The sequence below is a fragment of the Neltuma alba genome, unplaced genomic scaffold (assembly GCF_004799145.2).
Source record: "Neltuma alba isolate B1F8T4 unplaced genomic scaffold, ASM479914v2 tig00012148_pilon, whole genome shotgun sequence".
Classification (NCBI taxonomy): Eukaryota; Viridiplantae; Streptophyta; class Magnoliopsida; order Fabales; family Fabaceae; genus Neltuma; species Neltuma alba.
The window spans coordinates 572,665-587,064 of record NW_021636697.1 but is presented as its reverse complement, the minus strand read 5'-3'; the positions used below and the strand labels follow the sequence as shown (position 1 = coordinate 587,064).

The following is a 14,400-nucleotide window of genomic DNA, read 5'->3' as shown; positions in this document are numbered from 1 at the left end:
ATTTGGTATAACCTCAGTCAAGTTGTGATTTGGTTTACTGAAATTGTCATTCGTTAAAGTGAACTTGTCATTTTTTATAGTTAATTTGTCATTTGGCTGAGGGCATTTCAGACATTTTATCAAGATTTCATATTTGCAATGTGGGATTAGTCCCTCATGATAATTTGACTTATTTAGGTGACCTCCTTGTAATTTTGATAATTCAGGAGCCTTTATTTGTCTTTTTTTCTTTTTAAAAAAAATTATGAACTATAATTTCTCAAAGAAATTTGAAATACTAATGTCTTTATTTGTGTTTTCAATCAATGATTAACTTCAAAAATGAGAACATAATTTCACAGAAAATTATAATATAAATATAAATGATGTATTGGGAGAAAAATAAGGAAAAGAATAATTAAAAATTCTTGGCCAATATTACATATATTTGTGTATAAAACAAATAAAAAAATATGCTGGTTCTTAGTATAAGATCTAATTGACTAATTTGAGGAGATTAAGAAAATTAGTTCACTTACTTATTTATAAGAAGCAAGTGTTTTTTTAATAATATTTTTGCTAATCATGCATATTACCTAAATACATAGCTAAAATAACAATTTGATGGAACATTTAACCTATGCAACTACTACAAGAATTATTTAAAAAAAAAAGATAAATATAAAAGATAAATTGGATTGATATCTTATATTTAGGACTAAATTAAAAATTAAACTAACTCTCATACTATTTCTGATCTTAGAGATAGTTGACTAATTTAAATAGATTAAGGAAACTGGTTAAATTAGTTATTTGTAATAAATATGTGTTATCTTTCCTAAAATATCTTTATTAATCAAGAGTATTGGCTAGAACTACTATCATTATAAGAACTACCTTAAAATAAAATAGATAAATATAAAAAATAAAATGAATTATAATCTTAATTATATTTACAACATGAGCTCTTATAGAGACACAGGCAGGAACCATCGGAGTTACATTAAAAAACTGAACAGTGGCTTTAGGCATGAGCGCGGGACCGAAACCTAGCTGGCTAGTTGAAGCATAATGTTTGGTCAACTGGATCGCTCACTTTAGCGCCAGTTTCCGCTCGGCATCACCTCGCTTCTCGTTTCACTTGCTTTACCCCTCCGTCCTTACCTTCGTTGCCTCTCTCGTCTCTGTTCTGCTTCAATGTTTTCCCAGTCCCACCTTCTTTGTCTGAACCCTACATTTTCATTCTCTTCTTCTTTTTCTTCAAATCGCACCTCCTTTCCTTCTGTTCGACTCGGATTTCCTTCCACCAGAGTAATGGCCTCCGGCTCCAAGGTCAGCAACGGCGGCCACTCCTCCCCCTTTGCGATAAATGAGTCCGATATCAATCGATTGGCTGAGGTTGGTAACAAGGTCGCTGATGCCGCCGGTCAAGTTATTCGGAAGTATTTCAGACAGAAATTCGATATTATTGATAAAGATGATTCCAGTAAGTTGTAAGTAAGGATTTGTGGATTTCATTTCCTTCTGTTTGGAATGGAGTTATATATGGTCCATCTGTTTTCCTTGCCGAACCAGTAAAATGTTGAAAGGCTTCGAGTACTTTCAAATTTTGAGAGTCTCGAAGTTTTAATTGATTTTCAAGAGAAATTAAAATAATTTTCAATCTTATTTTTGGATGATGTTGTCTCATTTTACTTGATATTTGCAGGTCCCGTGACAATCGCTGATAAATCTGCTGAGGAGGCTATGGTTTCCATCATTCTTGAGCATTTTCCTTCTCATGCAATGTAACGTTTAGTATATCTTTGCCCTTCCTTTTTCTTAGTGCCTATATGCGTACGCCAGCATGACTGAAAGCGCGAGTTACTCTTATCGCTTAATGAATTGTAGAAGTACTTACTGCATTCTCATATGATAAGAGTAATAACTGGAATCCTATGATGAGTGTGGTTGTGCCTGTTTAAATGATTTGACTAAGATTCGCTTGCAACTTGACGAAATAACACGTAGCTATCGATGAGATGGTAGATTCTGTAATTAAAGTACTAAAGCGCCTGAAATTTTTCACAAAAGTGCAGTTATGGGGAGGAAAAAGGGTGGAGGTGTAAAGAAAGTAGTGCAGACTATGTTTGGGTTTTGGATCCTATTGATGGGACAAAAAGTTTTATCACCGGTAATTTTCTTTAGTGATGACTAAATTCTTATTTTTGTCATGGAGTTCTAAAATTTCATCATGTAATCTTAGTTTGCATGCGTTTCAGGGAAACCCTTATTTGGTACCCTCATTGCCCTTCTACTAAATGGTAAACCTGTAAGGATCTCTTGTACTTCGTTGCTTTCGTCTAATTAGAAGAGTTGCCTTTTTTTTTTTGGCCCATTGTAGAGTTTTACAGCACATTTCTTGATATTTTCTTTCTAATAAATGAAGACAAATAAGATATTTCACCATCTTCATTGTCATTTCTTTGTCATTGTAAATTTATCTGCGCTTTTCTCTGGATTCATTATGATGTGGAAATGAAGGAAAGGATAATGAAGGTGAATGTCTTATTAAAAGTCGATATAAGCATCATCACAAATTTTTGTATTTATAGATATATATTTGTATATTTTGGCATAATTTAGAGTTATTTGACCTGTAAACTTTCCGTTAAGTGCGGTTTACTTTCATCAGATCCTTGGCATAATTGATCAGCCTGTATTAAGAGAAAGATGGATTGGGATATCTGGAAAGAAAACTAGGCTGAATGGACAGGAAGTCTCCTCACGCAGTTGCACAAATCTTTCTCATGCGTACTTGTATGCTTTCTTCTTCTCTTTAGTGAACTTTATTAATGACTGTTCTTGATTAAGAGGGATTCTTGAAACAAAAGAATCGTCACTCATCTTTTATCCGTAGTTTTTTCACATGATATGTGTAGGATTACAAGTCTTAACTGATAGCAGAAATTTTCCCTATTTAGGTACACCACAAGTCCACATCTATTCAGTGGAGATGCAGAAGACGCATTTGTCCGCGTTAGAAACAAGGTGGCACATGGCATTGTTGCTTCATCTTAAAAATGTTTGGGAAAATGATATTTTACAATGAAATATTTACTCACAATCCAGTTTGAGACATGATTTTTTCCCTCAGTAAAATTGATTCGGTAATTTCTACTGAAGCAGTTATCATTATTTTATATGACACCATAATCTACTTGCTTTTTCGTTTTATCATATCTTATTGCTCCATCTCTTGCACAAGTAATTTCTATGACCTATGCATATTATCTATGGCACCCTTTGAGGAGTGAATTTTCTTGAGCGAAAATTGTGACTGAATCCAACTGCGATGGTACAATTCAAATTTCTATTTTACGATGTCTTCCGTTGACATTCAGTTATTTTTCTTTTTTGGTTTTCTGATGATTTACAGGTTAAAGTTCCATTATATGGTTGCGACTGCTATGCATATGCACTTCTGGCTTCTGGCTTTGTAGATCTCGTTGTTGAGTCTGGTCTGAAGGTTAGCCAAACTGCATCATCTCCTTTGGTTGCATTTTTGACTTTTGAGTCTCTTTGACTTTTGAGCCAGTCATGCATACTGAAGCTCGATATATATATTTTTTTGGATAAGCAAGGTCAATCTTAACTTTATTAAATTGTGTTGCAGCCCTATGATTTTCTTGCTTTGATCCCCGTTATAGAAGGCGCTGGGGGTGTCATAACTGACTGGAAAGGCGATGAACTCTATTGGGAAGCTTCTCCAACTTCACCTGCAAGAAGTACGTGCTCATTGAATATTTGCGCCTTTGGAACTCTTCCCATTTTTTAATTTGATCCGTTATTGCTTAATTTTATCCTTGCCACCAAATGAATGAGCTGAGAAAGTCAGGCTAGTTCCATCGTCTTATTTAATTTGATTAAGCTTCCATTCTCACTTATGAGAGTTGGATGTGCCAGGTTTTAATGTTCTGGCAGCTGGAGACAAACAGATTCATCGACAAGCTCTAGATTCATTACAGCGGAGTTGACATCATCTGATGCCGTTCAAATACCAGAGACCGCGGATTGAATTTGAATGAGACTATGATATTGGACCTCTCAAGGGAAGATCATCCGGAAGAACTAGCGTCCGTTCCTAGATGTTATAGGTGTGCATGGCGGAACAATTGATCGGTATTTATTTAATAAACTGAAGAAATATTCATGCAGTTTAGCTGTAGTTTTGTTTCTGCCCAGCTAGGAACAAGTTAACTATCAACAATAATGAACAAAAGAACAAGGAACTTCTTCCTTTACTTGAAATTAAAAGAGAATGTAAATATCATGAAACACAAGGTTCTACAATCTACAACAAACCGAGAGCAGAATGCATGGCTGAAGAGAATTGGATGGGGCTGAGGTAGCTTCATCCGATTGAGGCAGGAAGAGGCCCGACAATAATAACATTCCTGCCCTGCTACACAAGTGTTTGGATGATGAAAGATGCATAACAAAGCTTTCAGTCCTTCCCGAAATCAGCATTATAGTGGGCACTAGATTCTAGTTTCTTGGCTTCATTTAATTTGCGCACAGCCTGAAATAAAGACAAAAACAAGGTTAAGATGAGAAGTGCTCAAAACAGTGGGGGAAACTTCAGTAACTAAGAACAAGACATACATGGGTAGAACATAGGTCTAGAACATAGGTCTTCAAACCCAAACTGATCATATTTGTACTGATAAACAAAAATAGTTGACCTCCTTAGATTTAAACCACAGATTATTTGGAATAAGACGAAATGGAGTTCAATCATTAGAATATGGATAGAACGGCTCATCTTTGGAAATTTCAATTGTAAAGTCGGAAGCAAATTTTAAACTCTTTGGTAGGAAGTGTGGGCATTCAGTTACAACTCTGGTGTCCACAATGAAAAGTCGCCCATGAAAACGCCAGCTAAGATTATTTCAAGTGAGATTTGCTATGCAAGAGGGCAGTGTTGATTTTCTGATCAGACATGCCTCGATGTGAACGACAAACAGTGGATGGTATATTTTACAATTTACCTAATGAACAGCCACTAAGCCAACCAATTTAACTTTATCACTCCATTCACGACAACAACATTACGCATCTAACTAGACCTTTTGAAATGGGAAAGTCTTTTACCTTCATGAAATCTTCATGAATTACATAATCACGTTCTGCACGGATAGCAGACATCCCAGCTTCAGTGCAAACATTACGAAGATCCGCACCATTGAACCCCTGAAGTCAATAAAATACATGAAATGATTAGGCAAGGGATTTTAGAAGTCGTGAAGATAGGACATGGACAGGGACACTGAAGAAATACCTCAGCAAGCTTAACAACTGCCTCGTAATCAATTTCCCCGTGTTTTGCAATTCCGGCAGCATGAATTTTGAGGATTTCCATCCTTGATTGCTCATTTGGCAATGGGATTTCAATTTTACGATCAAGTCGGCCAGGTCGAAGCAGTGCTGGGTCAAGCACATCGGGTCTATTTGTAGCCATAATCATCTTAACCTACATTTTTAGCCCGTGTCATCCCAATATATATAAACAATATGGTCAGACTTGTTTCACCGATTGCATATTTTCAAAAAATTATGAACTAATACGAGCAGATAATTACCTTTCCAAGCTGATCAAACCCATCAAGCTGGTTAAGCAACTCCATGAGTGTTCTCTGAATTTCCCGGTCAGCACTTGTTCCCTCACTGAAACGGCGCCCACCAATGGCATCAATCTCATCCATAAATATGATGCAAGGCTACACGAAAAGAGGGTATTAGCTAAAGTCAATTTAATAGAGGCATCTAAGGAAGCATGTTTACTTCAATGGAAGTTTTTACCTGATGATCACGTGCGTATCCAAATATTTCCCTAATCAATCTTGCACTTTCTCCAATATATTTATCAATGATAGCACTAGATACAATCTGGACAGCAATAAATTTTCAATTGACAGTACAAGCCACGTATCAAGCATTTATATACACAGCAAAGAGTGAAGTGAAACCTTCAAAAAGTTAGCATCTATATTGCTTGCTATTGCTCTAGCTAACAATGTCTTTCCAGTTCCGGGAGGTCCGTAAAGAAGAACACCCTGTAAAAAGAAAAACAAGATTCATTAGTTGTTATTCTTCAATAATGTGCTAAGCCATTCAACTTTTTCCAGCATGACCATACCTTGGGTGGTTTGATGCCAACCCTTAGAAACAGCTCAGGATTCATTAAAGGCAGTTCTATTGATTCCCTAAGCTCTCGAATCTGATCTGAAAGCCCTCCAACTGCAGAGTAACTAACATTGCCAGGGTCTTCATGAAGCATATTATATACCACTGGATCAACCTATCATGTATGAAAAAAGAAAAATGTAAACAAGCCAAGAATTTAGGAATGTACGCAGGATGGTAACAAACAGTCCAATAGTAGATGATGAAATACTTCACGGGGTAGAGCCCTCATGATGGTCAGAGTAGTCATATCAAGCACAACTCGAGTGCCTGCAGTTAGCTTATCCTTGTCAACCTTACTGCGGCAGCCAACCACATATCTAGGCCCACTGCTTGCTTTAACGATCACTGAACAATTCAGATTATAAGCATTACTACTTTATGACTGTTAAACCATTCCTCCCTTGTCCATAATTTAGACTTGAGAGAACAACAGACAATATAGATTTTATGGGAGGAAAAAAATCATCAGGAGAGACTCTGAATCTGACAGAATGATTGAGTTCCCTATCCAGCAAAAATAATGCCTACACAGCTACATATAATGTTGGATTCAGAACTACCCAAAACTTGGGAGTTGATAGAGATAGGTGCAGAACAAATTATAATTACAGCGTTCATTGTCAAGAGGCCTCAGAACTTCGCCTATGATCTGGCCAACACTCTGCAGGGACTTCAGATCATCTTCCGTTTTAGAGAAATCCGTCTTCGCTGTCCGCAAATTCTCTCTAACTGAGTACAGTTGAAATCGAAAATCAAATTAGTAAAACGAAACGTTAACAAACTATCACTCAAGAAACTAGTGCAAATTTAGCCAAATAGCACTTAAGGTTTTTCAGTTGAAGTCCTGTCCTACACCTAGCCCCTAGCTTCCGTGGGTGATCATGATATATGCGTTAATACTTAATAGTTGAAATGGAATTCTCGTAACAGAAGTTTCGATGCCACCGAAGTCAGAAAAAGGAAACAAGAAATCAATGAAAAGAAAAAAGGAGTTAAACCAATTGTCAGAGAAGCAAGCAGAACCTATTTCAATTCAAGTGACAAAGCGTTTAGATTGCATTACTCTCAATGTGGAACTGATTTGGTAGTCCAGAGAGAAAAAATCAAGTGGAAGGTGAAAGAAAGAGAGAAGGTGTTAGGGTTTGATGGTGGACCTGCACGAACTCTGGAATCGAGTTCCTTATGCTGGAGGAGCTTCCTACGATACTCAGTTACCGCTACGCGACGTCGTACAGTTTCTTCCGCCTCACTAGCCATTTCTGAAATTGAGCTTCGCCGGAGAAGAAGGCTATTGTGTCAGCTTCGGAGTGGAAAAAGAATCAGGTTGGCGGGTGGGAGTTGCCGCTCGAACAAGAAAACTACAGGGAAGGAAACAAAATCAAAATAATATAATATACTCTTTAAAAGCCGTGGGTAATATCTTACCGCTCGGTGGTAAATGTAAACGTCACCGAACGATGTGATTTATATTATAAAATAGATTTTATACTTAGAATGGAAGAAATATTTTTATGTTTTTGAAACAAAAATGTAGTGCTGCTATTAAATTTTCCTTGACAAGGGCCGATACGGGACAACATCGGCGGATCTGGGTTGTGACTTTGCCAAAAAAGTTAGGTCCATTTAGTACAAAGTATTAAAAAAAAGAGATAAGAACTAAAATTATAATTAAAAAAAGTATTTAGAATAAGTAATTATTTATTCTATGAGATTAGATAAATTCATAAAAATAGGATTAGGGAATACCACTTCTCTTTATAGTATTCCTCAATTCCAGATATATGAATTTGTCTGATGCTGTGTAACAAATAATCTCTTGTGTTAAATAATATTTTTTCAATCTCAATCCCTTATCTTTATCTTTAATGTTTTGCACCAAATGGTACCTTAATATCTCCGCAGGTACCACTGCGAAGCTCATTAAAGAGGTTTGTTATTGTTATTTTGATGGAAAACGGTTGAAGAAGGTTAATATATGCAGAGTTTATAGAGCCCTTCATATTATCAACCAAAATCTCCCTCTGTTCAATTTAGTTGAAGATATCAAGTGACTTCTGATGCATATTTTTAGAAAAATTAAGAATTGCATGAAATGGCTTCCTCATTTTACTCAAAACCAAATATTTTCCCCCCCCAAAGTATAGGTATCCTCCTATTGAAGGATACTAATATATTTCTCAACAAGAATTTGAATCTTGATTCGTCATGTTGTAAGAGATTAACTCTTTTTGCTATATTCTAAATTCAAAACTACATCTAAAATTGCAGAAGATAGCTTCATCTTGATGCATATTTTGGTCACATTGTCGCTGACATTCGGCCTTTTTTGGGCTTTGGCATTTCTTTTGTATCGAAAAAGCCTTTTCTTGGGTGTGCGCTTACATTTTCTATAGAAGAAATAAAATTAAGATTTTACGTTTGCAACAAACTTTTAATGAAAGTTCGTGTCACAAGTTACAGCCTAATTTTTGGAGGTGAATCAATCATTTGAAAAACAACTAATACTTTTTGTAATCCTAATTTTTCACTGTATTTTTTTAATAAAATACTAATTAAAAAAGTTAAGCACCAAGAAGGAGGTAGAGTGATGTTAAGGAAAGGATCGAATTAAATCATCCAAATATTTATTGTTGGGAGGGGATGGAATTAAGATGCAATTTTGTACTCAACTTCTAGTAAACCAAAATAAATAAAGCATATGACAAGGGCTTGACAGTAAATACACTGAACGGGGAATAACCGAACCTCTGTTTTTACTAGACTCGACTAAGGACCAATGTCACAGGGGACTGAAATGTTAGCTTTGAATAATACATCACTCAAATAAATTAAGCTTCCCGAATCAATAAGACGGTAATAATAGATTAAAAAACGCAGATTCATTCCTCAATCCATTTATATAATATATCTTCTCTAAATCCCTCAAGTTTTTATTGACTTGGGTTTGAGGCGATAATAAATTTATTTATGAAAAGGCACATATGAGACGCCTCTGGAAGAATGTCACTCAAATTGTGTCAGGACAAAATTAACAGGAGCTATCTAAATGAGCTTTCAAGGGAATCCTATCATCCAATGGGAGCTAAGTCACAGCATTGAGCACTTAACATTAAGAGAGCCATGAGAATGCTCAGAAACTCTATGAAGCAAACATTTCGCGGGCTTATTGTTGAGAAACCATCACATATTCATCAAAATAACGTATCAGAAAAGTTCATACCAGATATGTTCAGATTTAGTAAGTTTTCAATGTCTCAATGTCATTTAAATCTACCAGTTAAACAAAAAATTCGCTACTGCCTTGCCTTGGAGGAGAAGGCAGGTGTTCAATTAGTTTATTAATGAAATTGGTTTTACTAAATTTGACTAAATCTCTCCTCGGTAAATTCTAAAAGAGGGCAAGAGAATTTACCTAAATTTACAGAACCACCTAAGATCTCGATTCTTGCGAAATTCTTTGCCTAAAAATTGGGAAACCAAATTCCTGTCATAGTTGTCATCATTTTCCTCCACTCCCAATCAAAATCTTGAAATAAGGCAAAACAACATGTTACTGCTGAAGACACCAATTAAAAGATGGCATCCCTTTTTTACGAGGTTTCTCGTTCCGTCTGATTCTTGTAGAATCCTCGTCCTCCTTGCCGGGAGGATATGGAGAAGATAGAAAGAAAAACCATAAATTAACTGTAAATTCTTCTATCCTCCTTGCCATCGATGTCTCCTTCAATGGCTGTCCTCCTGGTCATTATCTTTTTGTCCTTCTCTTCCACTGCCTTCTCACAATCCCCATCTGACACCTTCACTCCCAAAGACAACTTCCTCGTTGATTGTGGTTCAGATAATACAACTGAGGTCCCAGATGGAAGACAATTCCAATCAGAATCACAAACCAGTTCATTGTTACAAGCCAAAGACGGTTATAAAGTCTCAGCCAATGACGCCAATGTCTCCTCTCCTATTTACTCAAGCGCGAGGATTTTCAAAGATGAAGCTAAATACTCCTTCAATTTGACTCAGCCAGGCTTCCATTGGGTTCGCCTACATTTCTACCCTATAAAAAACAATGTCTTCGATCTTCAGCAAGCTTCATTCTCTGTAAATGCAAACAAATATGTTCTGCTTCATAGCTTCAATGTGGACAATAACAGCAACCCTATCCTCAAGGAATACCTCATAAACGCAACTGAAGCTCAATTCACCATTTCGTTTCTTCCCTTGAAGAATTCTGCTGCTTTTATCAATGCCATTGAAATCGTTTCAGCTCCGAACATCTTGATCGCCGACAAAGGCGCTGCCCTGTTCCCCGTCGGCGACTTCAACGGCCTGACCTCTTACGCTTTCCAACCAGTGTACCGACTGAACAACGGCGGACCTTTGATCACTTCTACGAACGACACGCTCGGGAGGGTTTGGGTCTCCGATCAGCCTTTCCTCACCAACAGCAACATGGCGAAGAGCGTCTCTGTAGCTACAGATGCCATCAAATTCCCCAATAGCCCATCAATTTCTCCTGTAATCGCACCGCAAACCGTATACGCTTCCGCCACCGCAATGGCCGATAATTTGACCAACACAAATTACAACCTCACATGGAAATTCGACGTGGACAATTCATTCAGCTACCTCGTCAGACTGCATTTCTGCGACATTGTCTCGAAGAGCCTGAACGATCTCTACTTCAACGTGTATGTGAATCAGAAAATGGCGGTCTCTAATTTGGATTTGTCGGCTATTAACGGAGCTCTGGCAGTACCGTATTTCAAAGACATTGTAGTGGACGTGTCATTGATGACAGGAGGATTAACTGTTCAGATTGGACCGGCAAATTCGGCAAATGCAATAATGAACGGAATTGAGGTGATGAAGATGAGCAATCCAGTGAATAGCTTGGATGGGGAATTTGGAGTTGACGGAAAGGAAGGCGACGGATCAAACCGTACGGCAGTGGCGGCGGTCGGGTTCGCCATGATGTTTGGAGCATTTGTAGGTCTGGGTGCTATGGTCATCAAGTGGCACAAGAGGCCTCAAGACTGGGACAGAAGGAATAGCTTCTCTTCATGGTTACTTCCTCTCCATGCAGGTACGCGTCTTCGTCAACCAAACCGTGATTATATGAATCAATTTATTTTTTTTTCTATGGGATCTAGAGGCTAAACAAGAGACATAATCACCTTATGGATTAGGACAATTTGCATGGTTAGTCAAATTTATCCCAATTTATGCGGTCATTTTTTTAAAAAAATTAAAATAAAAAATAAGGTAAATAATGAAACAACAAAATATTCAGATTGGTTGGGGGGGATATCAATTACATAAAATTAGGAAAATTTTTCCTCTATAATATTTTTAAAAAAAAAGTCTTCAAAATGATAAAATTCCAGCCTCATCTTGGTTAGCAAAGAAAATACTGCACGCCATTAATTTTTTATTGGGTTAATTAATCCTCAAGTCCTTATAGTTTCAACCAATTTTGAATGAGGTCCTTATAATTTTTTTTCTTTTTATCAAGTCCTTATACTTTCATTTGTTTTTAATTAAGTCCTCGTATTTATTTTTCTTTTTATTAAGTCCTTATAATTTCACTAAATTTTTAATCAGGTTCATCTAGTTTTAATTTTTATTTATTAATTAAATATAAAATTAATTAAATTAATTAATACTGAAACATAAAATATTAATAATTAAATTAAATTAATAACTATATAATAAAAGATAAGGAATATAATTAATTAATTCAGGAAAAAAAGTTAGAACAATTATTTTTTTTTGAAAAAAATTATTATAATAATTTATTATTTTTAAAATATTATTCTTTATAACTAATATTAAATAATAAATACTATTTTATATTTATAGAATAGTAATATTAGAATTTATAAAATAAAGAATAAAAAATTTAGGGACTTAATTAAAAATAAGGTGAATTTATAAGGACTTGATAAAAAGAAAAATAAATGCAAGGACTTAATTAAAAATAGATAAAAGTATAAGGACCTGATAAAAAGAAAAAAAATTATAGAGACCTTATTTAAAATTAGTTGAAACTATAAAGACTTTTAGATTAATTATCCCATTTTTGTTCTCGATTACTGCTTCTGTCCACATTTATGGATTTATTAACGGGGGGAAAAACTGAACAGGTGATGGAAGCTTTATGGGAGGCAGCAAGACCTCAGGTTCCCACTTGAGCACATCAGCAGGGTTAGGCAGATATTTCTCTTTGGCAGAATTACAAGAAGCAACTAAGAACTGGGATCCTAAAACCATCATCGGTGTCGGTGGATTCGGTAACGTTTTTCTTTGTGTGATTGATGATGGAACTCAGGTTGCTGTTAAAAGAGGAAACTCAGATTCCGAGCAAGGAATCACCGAATTCCAGACAGAAATTCAAATGTTGTCCAAGCTCAGACACAGACACCTCGTATCCTTAATTGGCTATTGCGACGAAAATGAAGAAATGATATTGGTTTATGAGTACATGTCGAATGGACCCTTGAGGAACCATTTGTACGGCAAGAATTTGCCCCCTCTTTCGTGGAAACAAAGGTTGGAAATCTGTATCGGAGCAGCCCGTGGACTTCATTATCTTCACACGGGTACTGCACAAGGCATCATCCACCGTGATGTCAAAACCACCAACATTCTTTTGGATGATAGCTTCACAGCTAAAGTAGCTGACTTTGGGCTTTCCAAGGATGGGCCAATGGGCCAAGGACACGTCAGCACAGCAGTGAAGGGTAGTTTCGGGTATTTAGACCCAGAGTACTTCAGATTGCAGCAATTAACAGATAAATCTGATGTGTACTCGTTTGGGGTAGTGCTATTAGAGGCGCTTTGTGCAAGGGCCCCCCTTAACCCTCAATTGCCCAGAGAACAAGTGAATTTGGCTGATTGGGCATTACAGTGCAAGAGAAAGGGCTCGATTGAGAAGGTTATGGACCCTTTACTAGTAGGAGCATGTGACCCAGAATCAGTAAACAAGTTTGCTGAGGCTGCTGAGAAGTGTTTGGCTGATAGTGGGGCAGATAGGCCTTCCATGGGAGATGTGTTGTGGAATTTGGAGTATGCTTTGCAACTTCAAGAGGCTTTCTTGCAGGCAAAAGATGACAATGAGAGTGACACAAAATACCCTCATGATCTCCCAATTTCTCCTCAAGAAGCAAATAATAATAATAATGATGGTGATGACGCAAAAGAGAAGCAAGATGTTAGTATTGAAATACACTCTGAAACTACCATGTTTGATCAGTTGTCTAATGTTACTGCTAGGTGAGATTGAGAATCGCAGTTGTCTTAACACCTAGGCTGCTTCAAATTTGAACATATTAAGTTGTCTCGAAATATTGGTAATATGAAGACAGATATTAGATGTATCTGGTATGTGATATAGTATCTTGTAAAATTCCTAAGTTTAAGTAGGTTTTGCTCATGATCTATCTCTTTTTTACCTGATTAATCAACAAAGCAAAAAGCGCACGTCAGTTTGTTAACTACTTGGGTCCTTTTAACTTTTTTCATCGATTCTCTCTCTTGTGGGTATGTATGTATAATTTCTAAACTATTAACAAGGGTCTGATTTCGTCAAAGAGGATGCCATTGTAGCGTAACTAGCGATCAAGGGTAACTTTACAGGCAAGTTCGAAGAAAAAGACTCAATATGTACCTTGATTTATTTGTAATATTTCTTTCGTATCCAAATATTACTATAAGACATAATTGTTCGGTTAATTTTAGTCCTGAATATTAGACTCAATTTTCATATTTATCAATCGTTTCTAAATTACTCGTGTTGATACTTTTTTTAATCGTAATTAAGTAGGAGAGAGATAAATAATATTAAGGAAGATAGTTATGATATTTTAGGAAAAACGTGTCATATAAAAACTTTTTTCATTTAATTAAATTAATTAAATAGATCTTATATTAAAAAATAGATTAATAATATTTAGGTTATCTGTGCGACATAATTTTTTTTATTTAAGAAATTATGTTCACTAAACTGAGTTGTAAAAGTTTAAGTCTCTCACAATCAGATGTCAATTCCCAATGGCTTGTGATTCGCCATTTCATAGGCAGCATTTGGGAATTCAATCGGCAACCTTTAGGAACGATATATACCAGCCGCATTAACGCCAATAGCCCAGTGGCTACTATTGACGCATCTGCCATTGGTTGTAGTTGTATGGAAAAAAC

The 14,400-nt window shown here is 36.2% G+C and overlaps 3 protein-coding genes across 5 annotated transcripts; 2 read left to right on the top strand and 1 right to left on the bottom strand.

Moving 5' to 3' along the window:
* The first annotated feature begins 1,060 nt into the window (after positions 1–1,060).
* Positions 1,061–4,293, top strand: LOC114723670 (bifunctional phosphatase IMPL2, chloroplastic). Of its 2 annotated transcripts, none has more exons than XM_028909894.1 (9): positions 1,061–1,465; positions 1,688–1,766; positions 2,058–2,152; positions 2,241–2,290; positions 2,654–2,778; positions 2,943–3,009; positions 3,398–3,487; positions 3,635–3,746; positions 3,925–4,293. In XM_028909894.1, the coding sequence occupies exons 1-9, from the start codon at positions 1,177–1,179 to the stop codon at positions 3,993–3,995; spliced, it is 978 nt and encodes a 325-aa protein (XP_028765727.1). In that variant the 5' UTR covers positions 1,061–1,176; the 3' UTR covers positions 3,996–4,293. The 2 variants fall into 2 exon arrangements, with proteins under 2 accessions (XP_028765727.1, XP_028765729.1); XM_028909896.1 differs by having other exon boundaries at positions 1,061–1,472.
* On the bottom strand, positions 4,123–12,581 carry LOC114723669 (26S proteasome regulatory subunit S10B homolog B). Of its 2 annotated transcripts, XM_028909893.1 has the most exons (11): positions 12,577–12,581; positions 7,362–7,372; positions 6,817–6,936; positions 6,416–6,552; positions 6,158–6,319; positions 5,988–6,074; positions 5,821–5,907; positions 5,601–5,738; positions 5,300–5,491; positions 5,113–5,211; positions 4,123–4,540 (listed from the first exon to the last, which is right to left on the bottom strand). In XM_028909893.1, exons 4-11 carry the CDS (start codon positions 6,452–6,454, stop codon positions 4,466–4,468), a joined length of 879 nt encoding a protein of 292 aa, XP_028765726.1. In that variant the 5' UTR covers positions 6,455–6,552; positions 6,817–6,936; positions 7,362–7,372; positions 12,577–12,581; the 3' UTR covers positions 4,123–4,465. The 2 variants fall into 2 exon arrangements, with proteins under 2 accessions (XP_028765726.1, XP_028765725.1); XM_028909892.1 differs by lacking the exon at positions 12,577–12,581 and having other exon boundaries at positions 7,362–7,532.
* On the top strand, positions 7,520–13,578 carry LOC114723666 (probable receptor-like protein kinase At4g39110). The gene is made up of 3 exons (XM_028909889.1): positions 7,520–7,530; positions 9,868–11,287; positions 12,348–13,578. The coding sequence occupies exons 2-3, from the start codon at positions 9,922–9,924 to the stop codon at positions 13,478–13,480; spliced, it is 2,499 nt and encodes an 832-aa protein (XP_028765722.1). The 5' UTR covers positions 7,520–7,530; positions 9,868–9,921; the 3' UTR covers positions 13,481–13,578.
* Positions 13,579–14,400: the final 822 nt, after the last annotated feature.

Excerpts from the sequence above, each read along its gene's own strand:
- LOC114723670 (XM_028909894.1), top strand. The coding sequence starts at position 1,177 with ATGTTTTCCCAGTCCCACCTTCTTTGTCTGAACCCTACATTTTCATTC. Across the intron at positions 1,767-2,057 it reads CATTTTCCTTCTCATGCAAT|TTATGGGGAGGAAAAAGGGT; the intron begins GTAACGTTTAGT and ends ACAAAAGTGCAG. Across the intron at positions 3,488-3,634 it reads TTGTTGAGTCTGGTCTGAAG|CCCTATGATTTTCTTGCTTT; the intron begins GTTAGCCAAACT and ends ATTGTGTTGCAG.
- LOC114723669 (XM_028909892.1), bottom strand. The coding sequence starts at position 7,464 with ATGGCTAGTGAGGCGGAAGAAACTGTACGACGTCGCGTAGCGGTAACT. Across the intron at positions 6,075-6,157 it reads TTGGCATCAAACCACCCAAG|GGTGTTCTTCTTTACGGACC; the intron begins GTATGGTCATGC and ends TTCTTTTTACAG. Across the intron at positions 4,541-5,112 it reads TTCATGAAGATTTCATGAAG|GCTGTGCGCAAATTAAATGA; the intron begins GTAAAAGACTTT and ends TCTTTATTTCAG.
- LOC114723666 (XM_028909889.1), top strand. The coding sequence starts at position 9,922 with ATGTCTCCTTCAATGGCTGTCCTCCTGGTCATTATCTTTTTGTCCTTC. Across the intron at positions 11,288-12,347 it reads GTTACTTCCTCTCCATGCAG|GTGATGGAAGCTTTATGGGA; the intron begins GTACGCGTCTTC and ends AAAACTGAACAG.